The sequence below is a fragment of the Hemibagrus wyckioides genome, unplaced genomic scaffold (assembly GCF_019097595.1).
Source record: "Hemibagrus wyckioides isolate EC202008001 unplaced genomic scaffold, SWU_Hwy_1.0 Contig2, whole genome shotgun sequence".
Lineage (NCBI taxonomy): Eukaryota > Metazoa > Chordata > Actinopteri > Siluriformes > Bagridae > Hemibagrus > Hemibagrus wyckioides.
This window is the reverse complement of record NW_026690780.1, coordinates 783,408-799,167: the sequence shown is the minus strand read 5'-3', so window position 1 is coordinate 799,167 and position 15,760 is coordinate 783,408. Positions and strand designations below refer to the sequence as shown.

General features: G+C 39.7%; 1 non-coding gene and 1 gene segment (V, D, J or C); both read left to right on the top strand.

The window, feature by feature from the left end:
- Positions 1-1,504: 1,504 nt before the first annotated feature.
- On the top strand, positions 1,505-7,277 carry LOC131349993 (T cell receptor alpha variable 41-like; the record flags this gene model as incomplete). The annotated part of the segment is given in 3 exon segments: positions 1,505-1,523; positions 1,644-1,948; positions 7,119-7,277. Coding segments are annotated over 3 exon segments (483 nt in total), but the record flags the coding sequence as incomplete, so codon positions are not given.
- trnac-gca (transfer RNA cysteine (anticodon GCA)) lies at positions 4,845-4,916 on the top strand. The gene has a single exon. It is a non-coding gene; the product is annotated as a tRNA-Cys (tRNA).
- Positions 7,278-15,760: the final 8,483 nt, after the last annotated feature.

The window sequence follows — 15,760 nt, the reverse complement described above, 5'->3', positions numbered from 1 at the left end:
CACTAGTGAACTGAAGACTTCACTCTTCATTATTTGGCAGATTATAAAATAGCACTTGAAATCACAAGTTGTGGTTGAAATGGAAATGGTTGCTCCACTCCAGACTCTCACTGTGCTGCCACATGTTCACTCAGTCTCCACAGCACTAAGTGCAGTTCTCATAGTCAGTGGTGGCAGCTTTATTAATATTAATTCTAAAATATGAATTCTTTGATGAACAGTTATTTCTGTGTTTATTGTGCTTGAGATCTGACGTGTTCAACATATGTTCCTGTGCAGGTTTACTTTGGTCTTGAGTCTTGAATAATAAGAATGTCCACAAGTTTGATTTCCCAGTGTGTTTTTGACATTGATTGAAATACTTCAGCACTTAATTGTTGTGGGTTTTGGGAATATGTCTGTTACCCTCTGAGACCCTGCATCTGCAGAACTTGTAAAAAAAAAAACCTGTCTGTTTAGGAAACTCAGTCAGATTTTTGTTTCAGGCCCCAAGTCACAGATGATCCTAATTATATTTGATAATAAATCTGTACTACTGTTAATAATTAGGGGTGAATCAATACTTTTCTGTGAACTGCAAAGTGCAGCTGCTGTGCCTGGATCCATCAGCTAAACAAATTTTTTCACAGTGGCTTTATTAAGCAGATGTCTATATCAATTACATTAAAATCAAAGTCAGATCAGAGTCAAATGACATTCTTAATGGCCAATTCAGTGGAGTTGAGTTTTATAGCTGCTTTCAAACATGAAAATGACAAATTCAGCAGTATTTAAAGAGAAATATATGGGGGTTATGAAGACATACTTTTGTGTGAATATTTCTTCTGTATTCTCAAATAAACCTTATTCTTTTAATGGTTCTAACAATAAGCCACCTTCTGCTGCACAAATGACACACAGAGGAAGGTAAATACACAAAACAGATTTCTACACATAGAACCAATAAATACCACTGCTAAGGACATTTAATCCAGTAAAACTGTCTTAGATAGAATTTCACAGAACAATTAGGCAATAGAACAATCTGTAAAATTACAAATGGAAAGTAACACTATGTAAAAGACACTGTGAGAACCGTGTGACCCAGTGATGGGTTTAGTTTACACACCAACAAAACCAGTGTCACACAGTGCAGTCACAAACACCACCTACTAAAGAAAGGACTTTACTGAATGTCCATCTCCTTTTATTAATGAGAGAGAGGGAGAGAGAGAGAGAGAGATCCAAAAACAAGTGATGTAACTAACAATGTCAAAATATCACAGGAAAATTGAGTAAATGGTACGAGTGAATCCATGGCTTAGGACCTTAATACAAAAACATTTGTACAGATTTATATAAACAGTATACAGTATAGAACAGTTATCATGAATATACATAAATACAAGTAGGTGGAGCTAGAGGTGGAGATGTACATCAAATAGTAACACTGACATTCATTTCTAAAGCTAGAGGTTTGAACTAAACACTCAGGAAAACAATGTTGTTCCTCTTCGTGGTGTTTTTCACTCTTGCTGATGTTGGTAAGTCATATACACTGCACACAAAATATTATTTTTTCTAAATAAGAAGACACAATTTTTCATGTGAAATGTGTCATTTATGATTAAAATAATCAAAATATTGTTGTAATGTTTTTATAGCAGAGGCTGCTGACAATAACATTAAACCAGATCAAACCAATGTATTTTCAATGGAAGGCAGCAACATCTCACTGTCCTGCACATATACTGGATCAGTTAACAGTCTCCACTGGTATCGACAAAAACCTGGATCAAGACCCGAGTTTCTGCTGCTGATTGATGAAAGCAGTGAATATGTCACTGAGGCTCAACCACCTCATCCACGATTGTCCATAAAACTTAACAAAGAGCAAGATAAAACGAGTAAGAAAGTGGATCTGATCATCTCCTCTGCTGCTGTATCAGACTCTGCTCTATACTACTGTGCTCTGGAGCCCACAGTGACAGGAAATCCAGCTGCACTGTACAAAAACTCTGACACAGTTTTGTTATACTGAAAGAAGTTCTCCCAATGCTTTAGAGAAAGTTACATGTCCTTTTGGGGGATTCTGTCATGGTCATGGTTGATATGGTATGAACTTTGTTCACATGAGGTAGGAACACCCTTTGGAGAGCTCGATATACAAACCATATACTTACCCTTTCACACACTCATTCATACAAAAGCATTATTTCTCCTAGAAAAATGTCCTACTGTCATGTTTTTGGAGATGATGTAAAACTGCACACAAACTGACAGTAACCTGAACTCCAGTATGAGTTTACTTAAATGTGCTCTGGACAGGTTCCCCATATGAGGCTGAATGTAAAGCCAGGATGTTTCAGTAAGAATCAACAATCTGACAACAACATTGGTGACACTGTCATGTGATGCTGTGGGGTGGAGCAATTTTGAAGCTTTATGGTGTTAACATATTAGATTACAGAAAGATCTCCACTATTTTCACTGAGCTAAGACCAGTCATCATGTTCACTGTTATATTCATGTATCTGTGGCTTTCACTAGGTGAGTTAACATTGACTTTTTGTTATTGCAGAAATATTAACTATATTATATTAAATATTAGTCTGTGTGGTGATGCAGTGTGAAAATGCAGAGTGTGTGTCTGACTTAAGTATTTCCTGTTGATTATTTCAAGGTTAAATGCTTTATGTTCTCTTCTCTATGACAGGTGACTCCATGGCAGATTCAATAGAGCCACGTTTCACTCACAAAGCTGTAGATGAAGGTGATGATGTTACTCTGTCCTGCACACACAAACCCAGCACAAGTTCAGCAAACAACTACCTCCACTGGTACAGGCAATATTCAAAATCTAAACCTGAGTTCCTTCTGTAAATTCACCAAAGAGGAACACCAATCAGTCCCAACAATCCATCAAGAATGTCTGTTAAAGTTGATTATAAACAAGTGGATCTGATCGTCTCCTCTGCTGCTGTATCAGACTCTGCTCTATACTACTGTGCTCTGAGGGCCACAGTGAAAGGAAATCCAGCAGAACTGTACAAAAACACTGACACAGTTTTGTTATATTGAAAGTAGATCTACTAATAATTTTGCATTACCATGGCATTTTGAGAAATTACTCCTCTGCTGGTCTGTGGTATGGGGGTGCAAATCACCTAGGATCTTTTCTGGGCCAGAAAATCCCAAAAGCGATTCAATTTCCTGCAGAGACAGAACAACAGACATCTCCCTCAGTCTCTGAGTCCCCGAGTCTCAGAGCACAAGTACCTACAGCAGAACAAAAAAAAACTAGAAACATCAGGGTCTCTTGTTTAAGATAAATATCGTAATGAGTAATGCAAACCTTTTAACCAGTAAACAAACCTTTCCTTTATTTTACTCAAGCTGTTTTTACTGTAAGGAACGTGACAGAATGTTAGATGTGTTATTATGAAACTGCGATGAGAAGAAGCACTTATGATGGGGCGGCGGGAGGAAATGTACAGTACATCATCTTTTTTGGAGAACAGGACATGTTTAGGCTTACATCCTGCTTCGTGTTAAGGTGTAAATTAAGTAGCCATCTAGAACACCATAAGTGAATTACAGAGATTTTTTTTGTTTTCTTTACGTTTTAACAAGGTGCAGATGGCGTACAGCTGGCCTCCGTGGATCCGATTCGGTTCCTTGAAAGATTCGTTCATTTTGAATGAATCCGTAATATGACTCGGGAGAGATTCATTTTTTATTGACCGCGCATGCGCAAGATCCTATCTGGTTCTGTGCGGGGAAACTTGCTCGTCACGTGACAGCCTCATAGACTTCGGCTCTGTAGTCAGTACCGTCTTCGGATCTGATTCGTTCGTTCGTTCATCACGTGACCACTTCCTGACTCAGTATCTGACAGTCAATATTACTAATGTAATGTTGTATGATATTTAGGAATGATCATAAAATTATCAAAACTTCCGCGGATTTCTGCAGGACTTGAAGAGCTGGACACTGGGTGAGATCGCCTGTGCTGCGGGTCTGTCAGTGTGTGTGTGTGTGTGTGTGTGTGTGTCTAAATAGTGCCCTTTGCACTTACCCATTTGTTTTGGGTTTTCTGTTTGTTAATGTATTAGTTATCACAGTATGCATTTGGGGCTGCTATTTTATTTTATTTCATTTTTAATTGGACGGGTTTTAAGCTGTAGCTGGGCTGGAAATCTTAGGTCCAATCCGGAAATCACTGGTTACTATGGTTACCGCTCCCTGCGGGGAGAAAGAGCTCCTTCTGACAATACTCAGCCCCTCACCTCAACATGGTGAATTTACAAAGATGGGTAAATTGTGTCCTTGAAGGGATGCTCTTGGATAGCAAAGATGCTCAAATAGGCTTTGGATTTCAAGGGGCGATTGATTTGTGTTAAGGTGCCCAGAGTCTGCTATGAACAAATGCTACACACCCTGCACCAACAAGGACTGTCTTCGCAATATATTGCCCTGATCATTATGCCACGTCTACCAGCAGGGACTGTTTTCATTGTAACAAATAATTCCCACACCAGTAGACCACCTAGACCAGTTGACACTCTTTTCATTGGGACCAAGCAGAGTGCATGTTATAGAATTTTATTGCGGCTCAGAAGGCCCCCTGGATGAATCCGTGTACCCCTGCCTGACTCCGCTGATTCAGGTATCCTTAACTGGTTAACAGTTTACAACATTAAAAGTCGTCTGGAAATGACCCAGCCTACAAATGATATCATGTGTAGATAATCCCATGGCAGTAGGAAACTGCGGATTGACTTTTAATCTATGAATCCTTGGTCCAATATTAAAATGACATCCATTTAGAACACACCTGTTGTCAGTTGCTAGCACTTACTTGTGGGGGTATAGCTCAGTGGTAGAGCATTTGACTGCAGATCAAGAGGTCCCTGGTTCAAATCTGGATGCCCCCTGTTGGGCTTGCTTTGCAGTACCTTTAACCCTCTGGGGTTTGAGGCCTTTTTGAAGACCTGCAGTGAATCTGGGCTCTTCTTAAATTTGTGTAAATTTCAAATCTTTACCAATGTAGTATCTAATACATTTCAACTTTACATAGAGCACAAACTGGGCTTTCATAATATGGCTGATGTAAGTATGTTAGATTCATATGTGACTTTTAAGCTTATGTCAAATTACATATACACGAAAATAGAATTTTGAACTCTAGCAGAAAAAACAGTGAAAATGGAGAATAAACAAACCTTGCAGATTGTTTTGAACACAGGACTGAGTTCATGAAAGTCTTGGGTGTGGGCCCATAGAAAAACAGCTAAATTATAACACTCAGAAAGACCTTTTATTTGGAGTAAAGTGACTGATGTGCCTAACTTTTTTCAACAGAGCCTCTGTTTCACTGAATAATCAATGACTATTTATGAATATGTAACGGCTATTGACACCTGGCTCAGGTGACACCAGGTTTCCCCAGGACTCCTATTGATGTCTCAGCTGTTCGCACCTATACATTCAGATTCCTCCTACAAAAACAGGGTACACTGAGGCCAGGTTTTGTTGAGAGAAACAAAAAATAAAGCATGGTTTCTGAAATTTTCATTGAAATGCAATTCTTTTAGAACGTTTGCTAAAAGGCATATTCACAACCACATTGAAGCCATTCACAGGTAACTATGTTGGTTTTTCTGGGATTCTATTATATTATTTGTTTTACATTTTGTCTGCTTAGCAAAAGTTGCCACTGTTTATGACTGAAATAAAGCTGTTTATATCGTGCTATTTTTTTGGGTGATCTGAGTATATGATGACTGGAATACAGCTGCTCACATCGGCGCATGCTTTCACTTTTATTTAGTGTTTATTTAGCAAGTATATATTTGTGCTATGTTGTTTTTCTGTGGTACTATTATTGATTTTACATTTCGTCTGCTTAGCAAAAGTTGACTGAAATAAAGCTGTTCGCATCTGTGCACGCTTTCTGACTTTCTGACAGCTTTGTTTCAGTCATTATATACTCAGATCACAAAGAGTGGAAACTTTTGCAAAGCAGACGAAATGTAACATCATAATAAAATCATGGTAGGGGAGAGCAGGGACGGTTGCAACATGGGGCAGTTGCAACAAGGCTTATTTCTCCAATCAGGAATGAGCTAGAGTGACAATACTCATACTGCACATGCTCAGTGAGCCCCTCCCCCCATCTGCAAGAAATCAGCCATGTGTGACCATTCCTTCTAGAAAAAGCAAAATTCAAGGTAAAAAAGTATTTTTTTTTAATGCTCAGAATTTTTCTCATACTGTCTAAACTGTTTTTGTGAAGCATTATTCATTCATATAATTTAAATCAGTGTTTTCTTAGCTTCTAATAGGCATAGCTAGGAAGTGTCAAAGTTGTTGTGTCTAGCTAGAATAGCAAGTTTTATCATGGCTGTCAGAGTAGGGACAGTTGCAACAAGGTGTTGCAACCGTCCCAGCTTGCTGTTGCAACCAATTTCATGCAAAAGATGTGTGGAACATGGATGAAACAGGGGTAACAACTGTACAAAACCCAGAAAATATTGTTGCCAGGCATGGCGGTAGACAGTTTGGGTCATCCACATCAGCAGAAAGAGGGACACTTGTGACCCTTGCTTGTGCAGTCAGTGCACTGGGGAATATGATCCCACCTCACTTTGTATTCCCTCGTGTCCATTTCAAAGAACATTTTATCCGTGATGGCCCACCTGGGTGGATGCTGGAAGAAGACTTTATCGTGTTTCTGAAGCATTTCCAACAATACACTAAGTCCTCAGTGGATGCTAAAGTCCTGCTTATACTGGACAACCACTCATCCCATTTGTCTCTGACAGGAATAAATTAATGTAGAGACAATGGAATTGTCTTGCTTTCCTTTCCACCTCACTGCTCTCACAAACTACAGCCACTGGATCGTACTGCTTATGGTCCTCTAAAATGAGCTGTGAACTCCTTCTGTGACTCATGGATGAAGAGCCACCCAGGGCTGACAATGTCAATTTATGACATTAATGGGATTGTTAGGTTGGCCCTCCCTTTGGCAGCAACACCAGCAAATGTGCAGTCAGGTTTTAGGTGCACTGGCATTTGGCCATTTAATCGGGAGGTCTTCCAAGATGTTGACTTTTCACCATCTTTTGTGACAGACCATCCTCCTCCACCCACTGCAGCTACACCAGTTCCATCTGCCCTGCCTACACCTCCTGCAGATCCTGTCTCCAGCTGCTGTTGCTCAACCACTGCCACCTGCTGGAACTGCCCAAGAGACACCTTCCCGTATCGATTTCTCACCTGAGACCCTATGACCTCAACCTATGACCTCTGTTATTTTATTACTCTTTGTCTTTATCAGTTTAACCAATTTAACCCTGTCTGTTCACAAATAAAATAAAGAAATTGCAGTATGATGTTATATAATGTATTTTTAATTACATTTTAATGAATGTTGCAACTGTCCCTGTGGACTGTTGCAACCGTCCCCTGTTAGGGGGTCAGTTGCAAAATTTCACTTTGTCTGTTAAAGTTTATATTGTTCATATATTATTACACGTACGGATGTTACAACAATGTGGGTGAGTATCTGACAGATTTAAGTGTAATATATTAAAATTTTGGCTTTCTACTAAAAACGGTCACTGAGAAACTGAAGAAAATACAAAAAGTGTTTCAACCGTCGCCGCTCTCCCCTACTCTAGAAAAACAACATAGCACAAATACATACTCGCTATATAAACTCTGCCTTTTGCAAAGTGAAAGCATGCACCGATGTGAGCAGCTTTATTTCAGTCATAAATTCACAACCACATTCCAGATATTCACGGTCAAATAATTATTCGATGCTGGACACAAACAACGATATGGAAGATTTTTTTTTGGTTTGTTTCTTCATTCAAGCCCTTTTTTTCTGTTAGACATGGGCATGCATTAGCACATCACTCCCCCCAAACAACACAGCAATTAGCATTTACTTCCATCTGAATAGAATCGTTTACATAAATCCTGCATGTGAATGGAGCGCTAAGTGCGGGGGCGGGGCTCCGGTGAGTGTGGAGACGAGAATTTGACATACCTTTGCTTTTTATTTTTAACATTAATTTAATAACAAACATTTATTTGGCAATAACCTTTTTGGAAAGACAACCGTCTACCGTTTGTGTGCATATTTTTTCTGGGTTGCTACAATATAATTTCATTTACAAAAACACTTTCAAAGAGAAAAAAAGTGATTGGCATCGTCTTCAATGCCGTCGACCCCAGAGGGTTAAATCGCTCGACCTGTCCGTCTGACTGAGGTCAGAAAGGTGTTTTGTCAATGTATAGCAACTCACACATGCTCTGGAAGACCTCTGATTCAAAATTGGTGCCTTGGTCACTATGGAGTGTAAGTGGTGCCCCATAATGGCAGACCCATGTGCATGTGCGACACCAAAGTGAAACATCTTCTTGCATTTGGTACCAACAATACCTGGTCCACAACCGAGACAGTGTTCGCTCCACACCGAAATGTCCACCCACTGGCTCCTCGTGCATCTGGCACATTACATCTTCCCAGAAAACTCGCGGCAGGATTATCTGGGGATAAAACTCAGGGCCCTCATTCAGGTACAGTCTTTGCCATTGGCTTCAGTAAGCTTTTGTTGCTGGGCCATAGGGGGACACATTCTCCCAGGAAGGTCATTCATTGCCTTCCTCCATCCACCTCTTGATGGGAGTAATTTCCGGATCGGCTGTCTGAGCAGAACGCAGTTCGTCGGTAGTCCACCCAGAGAATGGAAGGGTACTGGCAGTAATGGCAGGTTGTACTACCCCCACTGGACAAGACTCCGGGGTAATGGCTGCAGGTTCATCATGTATAGGTTTGCCATCAAGGTCACACTGGACCGCTTGGTGACAGAGCTGAGGGCTACTCAAGGTGGGATTCTTAAGGTTACATGGGCAAGTTGAACAGCATGGCCTCAGAGAAAGCACATCAGCATTTTTGTGACAGTGCCCCGGGTGATGAACAACTTTGAAGTCATACTACCCAAGCTTCTCGAGCCAGAAGCCTCTCTGGCCAAATGTCCCTCTGGTTCTCTCATCCTCAGGAGCCAGTGTAAGGTACTATGGTCTGTGTGTACAGTGAAGGATCTGCCCAGCAGGTACTGATGAAAATGTGCTGTGAACTCCACCACAGCTAAAAGTTCTCTACGCGTTGTGCACTAATTCTGCTCAGTTGGCGTCAGACTCTGACTCCCATATGCTAGTACATGTTCTTCCCCTTGCTGTAATTGAGAAAGCACAGTTCTGATTCCGAAATTGCTAGCATCTGTGTCCAGAACAAGATCACCACTGTCCATAGGGTAGCCAAGGATGGGGGTGGTAGTGAGCAGCTTCTTTAACTCATCAAATGCCTGTTGGCTCTCAGGGGTCCAGTGAAATCGGGCATGTTTCCTCAACAGGTTGTGAAGTTGCTTTGCAACTGCAGCAAAATCTTTGACAAACCACCTGTAGTAGGATGCGAGACCCACAAACTGTGGCCATTCTCGAATTTTCTGCACCTTCTCTGGGTCGGCGGCTATACCATGCTCTGAGACGACGTGGCCAAGGTAGACTACCTGGTGGCAGAAGAGACAAAATTTGGCGGGTTTCAGCTTCAGGTTCGCTTGGCACAGCCTTTTGAACACCTGTGCCAGCCGCTGGAGCATTTCCTTTACATTCCTGCCCAGGACGATGATGTCGTCTACGTATACCAGGCAGATTTCCCACTGCATTCCAGCCAAGACACGGTCCATTAATCACTGGAACGTCGCAGGAGCATTGCAAAGGCCAAACGGCGTGATGTTCCACTCAAACAGTTCCTTCCTGCTGTAGAATGCTGCCTGTCTCACCTGTGGGGTCAACTCCACTTGCCAGTACCCGGAAGCAAGGTCCAATGTGCTAAACCATTTTGCCGTGGACAGTGTGTCTAGTGTGTCTTGGATTCTTGGGAGTGGATAGACGTCTTTTAGAGTGCGCTCGTTTAGTGCCCTGTAGTCTACACATAGTCGGTACGTTTGATCTTTCTTTCATACCATTACAATGGGTGAAGCCCAGCGGCTATTACTTTGGGAGGCTAAACCAGCATCTAGACTCTGTTGGATCTGCTCATCTGCACTTTGTTGTTTTTCAAATGCCATTCAATGCGGTTGCTGTTTCACAAGCGAACCAGGCTGGATTTTAATGTCATGTTGGTACATGCCATCTTCAGTGTATATTGCAATAAAAAGACTACTGATGGCTCAGTAACAATGAGGAAATCTCCAGAACTAAGGACTGAGTTTTAGGCTTTGCAGGATATAAGAATTAGACTCACATGCTTTGTCACTTCTGTTGTGATGGAGTATATCTGTGTAATTTAACACTACATTGTTTTGTCGCTTCATTTTATATGCCATGTATACTTTCATTTGTTTGTATTAAAGCTTTACACAGGAAACCTGCTCTCCACATAACATTATCTCTACAGATGGTATAACCACAACAGACCAGTCACTAGAACTGCCTTATTTATCAGTGCATCATTTGTTTTCTGCTCTTGTGCCCAGTGTTCAGTGGGAGAAAGTTCAATTCAATTCAGTTTTCTTTATTTAATTCTCTGATATGACAGAAAGTATATCATGTGAATTGATAGATTTTTTAAATCCAATGCAGTTTAAATGTTGAGATTTATGGCTGTTTTCAACAATTGTTTCCTGTTTGGTTTTACTTTTTTTACAGTTACTATTGAATAAATTATTGCTTTTCATTTAGAAATGTTATTGTTTTTATATAAAAAATACAAAAACAACTGTGCAGCATTTCAGATAGAAATACATTGGGAATTATAAATCCATCACACACTACTGTAAATATTAGATCTAATATAAAACAATTAATACAGAACATCTGTGTGGATGTCTAGAAAATAATGAACCATGTCAAGTGTATATACATGTATACATATGAATATATTAAGGGATGTAATTTCTTTACAGTTTATATGATTTATTGTAACAAATGTTTATTTATCTATTTAGACAGTCATTATGCATGTAAACACAACTGCATGTTACTTTGCTGCATGTGAGCTAAGGCAATGTCCTTTTACAAATCACTGAGTCATGATTGAGTATGATTGTATAAACAGATGAAATGGATGAAAAAGAAAACTCTCAGTGGAATTTGCTTTCCGTTTGTTTTATGATCATATTTGACCTGATTATAATACTAGTACTCGTGCTTTATTGACAACATATTTTCATCAGCCAACATTTTTTAGGCTGCAGTTGGAGGACACTAAGCAGCTTCTTATATTGTTTATGGGGTAGAGAGGGTTTGTATGTACTTATACATGATTATACATACATAGCTATAACTGATGTTAGTAGGTCATTTATATTATTCATTACTTTATTTTCATATTAAATTAAATGTTTCTTTGCAACAGTGAATGTAGATATAAATCTGTCATTTATATAAGAGAGCTCTGAACTGACAAAACAATGCTACTTATCCACCCTGTTATAACAGCTGTTATTAATATCAATAAGTCCATATTAACATGACATACTAATTTCCATTTGAATGTTTTTAAGTGATTCATATCGTATGTGTATATTCATGTGTAAACAAGATACAGACCAATACATCTGAAATGTATTTATGTGTTTAAACAGTTTAATAAGAGAAGCTCTGAGGAAGCATACTACAGAATATATGAGCACTTGTGTGGAAATGAATTGTGTGTAATAGAGAAAATGTATTCAGTCATGGCTGTTGTGTACATTCACATTGTATTATCTGACTGCAAATGAGTGAGAAAAGAACAAAAATAACTGTGATTATTCAGCTATAGTGGAATAATGTTGTATTGTGTTGGTGTCTCAGTTCACCAGTGTTGTGATGATCTGTATAAAGTTATGCTCCAACAGCATCACTTCCTGGGTGTGTCCTTCTAGAGACGTGTAAAGTTCAGCACATACAGCACTATTATACAGAATCCTCACAGAGCTGTGTTCAGAAATGGATCAACTATACAACTTACTGTACATAGTGAGATACATACCACTGATTCTCACTCTAGTTACAGGTAATTTTCATCAATTCATCAATTTACTATTGGAATTAACTAAATTCATGATCTATAGAATTAATGTAATTTAATGTCTTGCATTATTTTTGGGGTATGTTGGGTATTACACAAAAATATTTTTAGAATGTTTTGATATCTGTATTATATCTTTATTAATATTCTCCTGTATAACAGGCAGTTTTGCAGATAAAATTTGGCCGAAAGATGAAGATGCCAATATTGTCATGAAGGAAACAGACAGTGTTACTCTGAACTGTTCATATCAATCAAGCAGTGATAACATTTGGCTTTACTGGTACAAACAATAACCCAACAGTGCACCACAGTTTTTACTGCTTAAAGGAGCGAGGTCAAGAGATTATGAAGAGCACAACCCCTCTGGCTCTCGATTCAATGCAGAAACATCCCGAGACTCTACTAAACTTACTATCAAACATCTGCAGATCTCAGATTCTGCACTCTATCACTGTGCTCTTAGAGTAGTAGCACAGTGATACAGAGTCACTGAGAGACTGTACAAAAACCTATGAAATAATTCATTTGAAGTTTAACGTTTAATATCAAAGATACTTCCTTTACCAACTTATCAGTTAACCACAGACAAAAAAGACATTTGTGGTAACATATGCAGCTGAAAAAGAGAAAATAATAAAGAGGCACTGTGTCACTTGTTGCTGGTGTGAACTGTTTTATATTCATTGTACTTTGCTGGCCAGTTTGTCCCATGTTTCATTTAAATTATATATATTATTTTTATTTACATGTATAAAAACAAACAAAGATTTGTCGTCAACAATTCACAACATTCAGAAGTGTCTAAATCAAGAGGTGTAGTATAATCTACTGAAGAAGAATATTTTTTATATTTTAAGTTATCATAAAATAACATTGTCAATCGCTCAGTGTGATGCAGTAATTACAACTAAAACATTACATCTAAAATAAACCCTGGTGTCCCTCTGCCCCCTGGTGAGACATATTCTGATCAACAGTGTCAGCTGCAGGAAGTGTGGAGCTCCACAGGCTATGACAGTAAACTCCTTCAGCTTTATCTTTCAGCAGATTACCATCTCTATCATGCTGATCTTTAATCTTTTACTGTTAATGCTTCTTCTAGGTATGTTCATCTTAATATTAGTTCTTATGACCAAGTTGGGACATGAAGTGTGAGAAATAGCACAGGTTTATATACACTATATTGCCAAAAGTATTCGCTCACCCATCCAAATAATCAGAATCAGGTGTTCCAATCACTTCCATGGCCACAGGTGTATAAAATCAAGCACCTAGGCATGCAGACTGTTTTTACAAACATTTGTGAAAGAATGGGTCGCTCTCAGGAGCTCAGTGAATTCCAGCGTGGAACTGTGATAGGATGCCACCTGTGCAACAAATCCAGTCGTGAAATTTCCTCGCTCCTAAATATTCCACAGTCAACTGTCAGCTGTATTATAAGAATGTGGAAGTGTTTGGGAAAGACAGCAACTCAGCCACAAAGTGGTAGGCCACGTAAACTGACGGAGCGGGGTCAGCGGTTGCTGAGGCGCATAGTGTGAAGAGGTCGCCAACTTTCTGCAGAGTCAATCGCTACAGACCTCCAAACTTCATGTGGCCTTCAGATTAGCTCAAGAACAGTGCGCAGAGAGCTTCATGGAATGGGTTTCCATGGCCGAGCAGCTGCATCCAAGCCATACATCACCAAGTGCAATGCAAAGCGTCGGATGCAGTGGTGTAAAGCACGCCGCCACTGGACTCTAGAGCAGTGGAGACGCGTTCTCTGGAGTGACGAATTGCGCTTCTCCATCTGGCAATCTGATGGACGAGTCTGGGTTTGGTGGTTGCCAGGAGAACGGTACTTGTCTGACTGCATTGTGCCAAGTGTAAGTTTGGTGGAGGGGGGATTATGGTGTGGGGTTGTTTTTCAGGAGCTGGGCTTGGCCCCTTAGTTCCAGTGAAAGGAACTCTGAATGCTTCAGCGTACCAAGACATTTTGGACAATTCCATGCTCCCAACTTTGTGGGAACAGTTTGGAGCTGGCCCCTTCCTCTTCCAACATGACTGTGCGCCAGTGCACAAAGCAAGGTCCATAAAGACATGGATGACAGAGTCTGGTGTGGATGAACTTGACTGGCCTGCACAGAGTCCTGACCTCAACCCGATAGAACACCTTTGGGATGAATTAGAACGGAGACTGAGAGCCAGGCCTTCTCGTCCAACATCAGTGTGTGACCTCACAAATGCGCTTCTGGAAGAATGGTCAAAAATTCCCATAAACACACTCCTAAACCTTGTGGACAGCCTTCCCAGAAGAGTTGAAGCTGATATAGCTGCAAAGGGTGGACCGACATCATATTGAACCCTATGCATTAGGAATGGGATGTCACTTGGGAAGTTCATATGCGAGTCAAGGCAGGTGAGCGAATACTTTTGGCAATATAGTGTATATAGGAGGTAGAACAGAACATGTATGTGATGCCCCAGAGTTAACAGGAATGAGTCACAACACAGCAGTGAGTTAAGGTGATATATTGTGATGTAGTGATATGTACAGCACAGTGAACTGAGAAGACTTCAGGGTGGACCAAGACCAAAAATAACAAAACAGAAACAAACTGAGATTAGCTATCTGACCTAAACAAAAAGAAAAAAGAAAGAAATGAACATCTCCAACAAAAATGACAGTCATAGCCCTCATGCCAGTGAATACATACAATGTCTCAATATTTACATGTGCAAAGAAAGATTATATACACAAGGCAGCAACGATTAACAAGAAGCAGATCAAACTTGTAGTCAAGGCAGGCAAAGGTCAAAATCAGAACAGTAAAACACAACACTGAATCTCTACACACACGCAAGCACAACACACCAAGTGAGCATTGAAGTTGGGGTTACTGGCTTCCATCCCAGCCTTGGCAGAAGTGTTAACTGCTGGAGCTGAAGCAGTAAGGAGGGCTAGAGTACAGAGGGGACCAACCTGAAGGACTAAACACATATAAGACAGAATATACAACACAACCTCACAGGATGTAACACTTCATATTAGTTCCAAGATGTTTTCATATTTCATTTACTTATTAAAATAAATCTTTTCTCTTTTTAGCACAGGGAGCACATCAATTCAAATGACTGAGCATCTTATATGCATTTTGGCGAGAGGCTTCATGTGGATTAGAGCTGACCTATTGACCTATTTAGAAGATGGGACATTTAGCCAACAGAACATAATTCCCAGGCTGTGACACAAATATGTTAATATGACGAATTACAATTTGCATTAATATGTGTATCATTGCATAACTAAAATCCACAAAGGATTCATTCATTAATCTTCAGTAAACACCTGAGCAGGATCAAGGTGATGGTGATAGGGTCACTGTCACTATATTTAGTAAAAATCAGCCTTAAACAACATTCAATAAATTCTATTATGAAAATTCATGTGACAGAGCTGACATGACTATGAGTAAGTAAAAGTGGGTGGAGCTAGATGTGGTAAGATACAGTTTAGAAAGTTTCACAGAGATCCTGCCATTTATACCTACTGCAAGAGAGACACAACAGTCATGTTACTCTTCTTTATTTTCATAGTTGTTAAAAACATTGGTAAGTCATTTATATTATACACAAACTTTAGATGAATGTTGTAGGAACCTGATACCTAAACATCATTCTTTTTAAAAAAAATTAACACCCTTA